Raw genomic sequence first — 5,944 nt, forward strand, 5'->3', positions numbered from 1 at the left:
CCTCCGAAACGGTGCTTCCGCCGCCGCCTGCCCCGAGGGTTTCGGCACCCCCAGCCCGGCCCCGGGGCTGCCCTGCGCCCGCCGCCCCCAGCACCCCGAGCCGCCGGCGGGCGCTCACCCGCCCGCCAGCCCCTGCTCCCGCGTGTCCCTGCTCGGACCCACCCTTCCCGCTCCCAGCATTTTTAGATGCTCCAGTCACCGGCAAAGCCAGCGGAAGCGCTCCCGGCCCTCCCTGCTCACCCTCTGCCCTTGCTGCCGGCCGCCGCGGCCCTGGCACCGCCTGCCGCCCCGGCCAGCGCTCTGCCGCGCGCGGCGGCCGCTGGCTAGTTCACTTATCCCAACTGAAATCGTCCCGAAGACGCATTGATTTCCTGTCCTGAGCCCCAGCCCAGCGGCGAGCAAGGCCCGGCAGCCGCCAGCCCCCTCCGCGCCGGCCGCCCGCTTCGCACGTGAGCCTTAGTCACCGCCAGCAGCTGCTCGGCGCTTCCCTCCGAGCACCAGCCCCGCGCCCTCGCCGCAGCCCACCCTGCCTCCGAGGAGCCTTTCCTCCCRCCGCGCCGCGGCTCTGCCCGGCCGCGGCGCAGAGCCCCGGCCCCTCGCAGCGGTGGCGGGGGGCTCTGGATGCAGCTTGTCCTGCCGCGCAGTCCGCGGCACCGGCACTGCCGGCAGCCCCGGCTCCTGCGGGAGGCAGAGCGGGGCCGGAGCAGGCTGCCCGCTGCCGAGCACGGCCGAGGCGTCGCCTTGCAGCGAGCAGCTGCCCGTGGCCCACGGGGCCAAAGCCCGAAGCAATTGCAAGAGCTTTGCAGAGGCCTGAGCACAGCCCGAGCACGCCGGGAAGCGCCCCTTCGGCAGYGGGACGGCACCGCGGCAGTGGCAGCGGGGGGGACGGGGCGCTGGGGTTCGCGTGTAGGCGCTGGTGGACAGACAGAGGCAATTTCACTGCGGGCAGAGCCCCGCCGGACGCCTCTTTGGGACAGTGCCACCGCGCGCCCAGGAAATCCCCTGCAATCCATCTTTGCTCACCTACCCGGCAAACAGGTTTCCTGAAATCTCAGCCCAATTCTCCGGAAACGCATCGCTCTCCCGACGGAGCTGCGGTGACTCAGGGGACGGGAACGAGCAGGCGGCACGGCCGCCGGCCGGCAAGCCCGGAGCCGCCAGCCAGGCTCGCGGGGAAACGCAGGGAGATGCACCGGGTGCAGCGGCTGCGCGGCAGACCCGAGCCGCTGGCTCAGGAGGAGCTGGGCACCGGGGGGAGGACGGGGGGGGCGAGGTGGCCCTGCCGGAGAGGGGCCGCGCGGGGGCATTGGGCTCACCGGGGATGCGCGGGGCTGCCGGGAAGCTGCTCTCCCGTCGCCGCTAAGGGAAGGAGCGAGGTCTGCTCGAGGCCGAGGCTTCCTGAAGCTCCCGGCTGACTCCCCGCTGGGGAATGCTGCACGGGGAGCGCCGCGCGTGCAGGACGGGGCCGTGCCGGGAGCAGCGCGGCCCAGGAGCGATGCTGGGACATGCCCAGCCAGCGCACGCCGCTCTCTCCTAACCCCCGTGTGCCCGGATAAATGTGCGTGGGGGAAATCCCAGAGGACAAGGAGCCGGCTGGGCTGGGGGCGGCTTGGCGCRGAGAGGGAGCGGGCACCGCTCCGCACGCCCGCGCGGCCCCAGCCTCGAAGGCCGGCACACGAGGGACCCGGCGGGGCCCGCGTGCTCGGCGCCGCCGGGCTGCTCTCGGAGCCGGTTTTGCCTCGTGAGGCCGAGGCACCCGGAGCCGTGCCGCGGCGCCCAGCGCCTCTCATCCACGCTGCATCCGCGGCCTCGGCTCGGAGCAGGCAGCGGGCGGCCCTCCGGGGTCCGGGACAGGCAGCGCCAGGGATCTGGGTCCTTCCCACCGGGAGCGGGGGCCCGGCGAGGAGGGGGCACGGAGCCGGGAAGCTCGGGGGGCCTCGCTCTGCCGAGCCGATGGCGTTATGTAACGCGCAGAGCAGGTATCGACCGCGCTGCCGCAGGCTGAGCCCCTGCCCTAACCCCCCCCCAGTTCCCACGCGCGCTGGGCACGGCCGCCCTGCCCCACCGCATGGAAAAATCAATGAGCTAATTACAAGCAGGCGTGCGTGCGAGAGCAGCCGATGCCGCCGGGGACCCGCTGCCACGGGCTCGGCCCTGGTGTGCGGAGGGGCGCTTGGCTCCCGCGCGGCGCTGACGGGGTGCTCAGCACCCCCCAAACCGAAGGGCTGTCAGCAGCCGCCGCACAGGCGCTGCCCGAGGAGCCGGCGGGAGCTGGCACGGCTGGGGGCCGGTGCAGGGCCAGGGTGCTGCGCGGGCAGCCCGGAGCCGCCGCAGCAGGCGTGAAGCGGGTCTCGCTGTGCCCCTCTCGGCAGCAGCGCCAGCCCCCGCCGGGGCCTGCCCCGAGGCGGCGTCGGAGCAGAGACACGCACCAGCCCGCCCCGGCCCCGCACGCCGACGGGAGGCAAACAGGGACGCGAGGACGGCAAACAAATCAGTGCTGACGGGGCACCGACACCAGCGGGCAAAGTCCCGCGCGGGCCCCGCCGCCCCGCTCCCGCGCCGTCCCCTTCCCGCCCGCCCGCGCACGGACTTCGCCCACCCGGCGCACGCGGCGATACCGCGGGGTGCTTTGCCAGGACCGCTGCCGGCCCCACGGCGTGCGGCACGGAGGGAGGGAGCTGCACCCCCAGCCCCGGGTCYGGCAGAGCAGGGAAGGGGGAAAGTCCCGGAGTCCTGCCAGCGGGAGAAAACCCTCGGGGCTATTTTCAGAGGAAGAGCTGCCGGGGCCCCCAGGGCAGCCCAGCCGGACCCACGGGAGCGTGCCGGCGTGCCACGCCATGCCCATACCCTGCCCACGTCCCCGCGCCGCCGCGGCACGGCGGCCGCCTGCACCCGCGCCCCGATCTATAGCTCTGCCGGGGCCGCCGGGGCTCGCTCCCGGGGGGGCCCCGGCCCGGCCCCGCCGCAGCACAGCCGTGGGGCCGCAGTGCCAGCCGCCACCGGCAGCCTTTATTGCAAGGTAGACACCCGAGCACCCCGCCGCCGCGCCGCGCCGGGCTCTAGCAGCTGCTCAGGGGCCGGGCAGCGCCGGTCACCCGAAACCGCCCGCTGAGCACCTCGGAGCTGGCCCGCGTCTCCTGGCCCGGCTGCTGCCCGCCGGTGAAGAGGGTGAAGGCGCCGGGCTCCAGGCGCCACGGCGGCGCCCAGACGGCGCGCTGCGCGGCTGTCACCTGGAAGACCAGCTTGGCCGCCCGGCCGGCCGGCAGGGCCACCCGGCGGAAGGCCACCAGCTGCCAGCGGGGCACCGGCACGGAGGGCTGCTCCCACCGCAGGTACAGCTGCACCACCTGGAAGCAGGGAGCGCGGTCAGCCGCCGGAGGCATCCCGGCCGGAGCCGCGCCGGAGCCCCGCGGCGCTCACCTCCTCGCCGTCCCGCCGCCCCGTGTTCTCCACCACCACGGACGTGGTGAGGTTGGCGCAGGCGGGCAGCGCCGCGGGGCTCAGCACCAGGTCCCGGTAGCGGAAGGTGGTGTAGGAGAGCCCGTAGCCGAAGGGGTAGAGCGGGGGCTCCTGCCCGTAGTAGCGGTACGTCCGCCCCGCCATGGTGTAGTTCTCCATGGGGGGCACCTGCGGGAAGCGGCCGCGTGGGACGGGGGCCGGCGGCGGGGGGCACCGCGGGGCCGCGCCGGCCTCACCTGGTGCATGCCGGCCGGCCACGTGGCCGGGAGCCGGCCCGCCGGGTTGGCGCCCTCCTCGCCCAGCAGCACCCTGGCGATGGCGAGGCCGGCGGCCTGCGCCGGGAAGAAGCACGCCAGGATGGCGCCCACGCCGCCGTGCCCCTGCGCCCAGCTCACGTCCAGCGGCCCCGCGTTGAACAGCAGCAGCACGACGGGGCGCCCGGCAGCTGCGGAGGGACGYGGGCCGTCACCGGGACCTGCCGCCGGCGCCGGCACCGCCGGCGGGCGCCCCACGGGGCGGCGGGCGCCGAGCCCCTACCCGCGCGCACGGCGTCCTGCAGCAGCTGCAGCTGGTGGCCCGGCAGGGCGAGGTCCTCCCGGTCCTTCCCCTCCGTCTCCACGTCCGTCCCTGCGGGGCAGAACCGAGCAGGAGCCCGCTGACGGCGCCGGCCCTCCCCGCGCCGCCGGCCCTCCCGGGCCGCCCCACGTACCCGTGCCCAGGCACACCACCACCACGTCGGCTCCCCGCGCCGCCGCCTCCACCTCAGCCGGCGAGTACTGCTGGCACCGCGGCTCGCCACAGCCCGCCGCGAAGCTCACGTTGGCGGGCAGCGTCTCCAGACCCCTCCTGTGCCGGGGAAAAGTGGCCCACGGTCGGGCTTCGACGCCGGCGACACCAAGGTGCCTTGGCTCAGGGTCGAGCCTCTCCCCTGCTCCCCAGGAAGGGCTCGTCCCGGCACGGACGGACACGTCCGTCTGTCTTACCGGGGTGTGTAGATGTACTGGGGCTCGGGGATGGGTGCGTAGTCCCCAAAGAGCACYCTGGGGTTGTCAGCAAAGGGGCCCAGCACCTGCCGAGCAGAGAGGGGCTGAGGACGAGTGCGGGCAGCGCCAGGCTCGCAGGGAGGAGGCTGCAGCCGGGGCGGCGCAGYGCGGCTCCGTCCCCCCGCGCCGGGGCTCACCGCGATGCGCCGGCCRCGCAGCTCCTGCGCCCGCAGGGGCAGCGTGTCCCGCTCGTTCTTCAGCAGGACGAAGCTCTTGACGGCGGCTTCCAGCGCGAGGGCGCGGTGCGCGGGGCTCTGCACGGCGCTCAGGTCCAGGGCGCTGTAGGGGTTCATGGCCGGGGGGTCGAACTCCCCCAGGCGCAGGCGCGTGTAGAAGAGGGGCCGGACCCGGGCACGCAACGTCTGCAAAGACCCCCGGCAGCAAGAGCTCGGTCGCGCTCGGCGCGGGGCAGCCGGGGCGCAGAGCGAGAGCGGCCTGCTGCCCCAGCCCGGCCCCGCGCGCCCCCAAGCCCCGGCGCCCTCCCGGCTCACCTCCAGCGTGATGTTGCCCATGGCCAAGGCCTGGGTGATGTGCATGAAGACGTTGTTCTTCAGGCCGTAGGAGAGCTCCAGGTTGCAGCCGGCGTTCACCGCGGCTGCCGTGCCCGAGGGACGGGAATCAGCGCGCCGTCGCTGCGCGGCCCCCGGGCACCCCGCGTCCCTCCCGCGGGCCCCGCGCGCTCACCCACGGCCGTCTCCAGGAAGCTGCGCGTGTAGTGGTGCCCCAGCATGATGAGCTCCACGGCACCCTCGTCGCTCACCACGTAGCCCTCGAAGCCCCACTCGTCCCGCAGGATGTCCGTCAGCAGCTTCTTGTTGGCGCAGGCCGGAACGCCGTTGATCCTGCCGGAGGAGAGGGCATCGGCCGGGCCGGAGCACGGCGGACGGACCAGCGAGCACCAAGGGACCATGGCCGCGAGGCGTCCCCGCGGCCCGGCGGCCGCCCCGCCACGAGCCCYGCCGCGCTCGGTACCTGTTGTAGCTGCACATGACGCTGTAGGACCCGGCGCGCGCGCACGCCTGGAACTGGGGCAGGAAGGTCACGCGCCAGTCCCGCTCCAGCACCTGCAAGCACCGAGCGGCGGCGAGGGGTCAGCGCCCGGGGGAGCCACCGGYCGCCCCCGCGGCGGCGCACCCGCCCCTCACCTTGGCGTCGAAGCTGAGCCTGGACACGGGGATGTTCTCGGGGCCCCCGTGCACGCTGAAGTGCTTGCAGCCGGCGCTAGCCTTGACGTAGCGCGGGTGCTGGCCCTGCAGCCCCCGCACGAAGCTGAYGGCCAGCTCCGCGGTGAGGAACGGGTCCTCCCCGTACGTCTCCTGAAGGACGCGCAGAGGGACGCGGGCTGGAGCCCTCCCGCCCCAGCGCCTCGCCGCGCGCCTGCCCCTGCCGTTGCCCCGCTCCCCACGGAGCTGCTGCCGCCCCGAGGCTCTGCAGCTCCCCGC

General features: G+C 75.1%; 2 protein-coding genes across 2 annotated transcripts in view; both read right to left on the reverse strand.

The window, feature by feature from the left end:
• Nucleotides 1-285, reverse strand: part of MAP7D1 (MAP7 domain containing 1) — a 9,343-nt gene extending 9,058 nt beyond the window's left edge. Inside the window, exon 1 of the mRNA XM_085306685.1 lies at nt 241-285. The gene's annotated coding sequence lies outside the window, so the exon portion shown is untranslated. The remainder of the gene's footprint in view (nt 1-240) is intronic.
• Nucleotides 286-2,987: 2,702 nt separating this feature from the next.
• The window catches only part of LOC146594855 (uncharacterized), an 8,665-nt gene continuing 5,708 nt past the window's right edge, over nt 2,988-5,944 (reverse strand). The window contains exons 5-15 of the mRNA XM_085306740.1: nt 5,648-5,930; nt 5,475-5,566; nt 5,187-5,344; nt 4,994-5,097; nt 4,640-4,864; nt 4,443-4,528; nt 4,169-4,305; nt 3,997-4,086; nt 3,696-3,904; nt 3,421-3,627; nt 2,988-3,347 (exon numbers count right to left, since the gene is read on the reverse strand). Of these exons, the coding sequence (XP_085162866.1) occupies nt 3,060-3,347; nt 3,421-3,627; nt 3,696-3,904; nt 3,997-4,086; nt 4,169-4,305; nt 4,443-4,528; nt 4,640-4,864; nt 4,994-5,097; nt 5,187-5,344; nt 5,475-5,566; nt 5,648-5,930 (1,879 nt within the window). The 3' untranslated portion in view covers nt 2,988-3,059. The remainder of the gene's footprint in view (nt 3,348-3,420; nt 3,628-3,695; nt 3,905-3,996; nt 4,087-4,168; nt 4,306-4,442; nt 4,529-4,639; nt 4,865-4,993; nt 5,098-5,186; nt 5,345-5,474; nt 5,567-5,647; nt 5,931-5,944) is intronic.

This window comes from Rhea americana, unplaced genomic scaffold, assembly GCF_003343005.1.
Source record: "Rhea americana isolate MKP2758 unplaced genomic scaffold, rheAme1 scaffold_246, whole genome shotgun sequence".
NCBI classification, from domain to species: Eukaryota; Metazoa; Chordata; class Aves; order Rheiformes; family Rheidae; genus Rhea; species Rhea americana.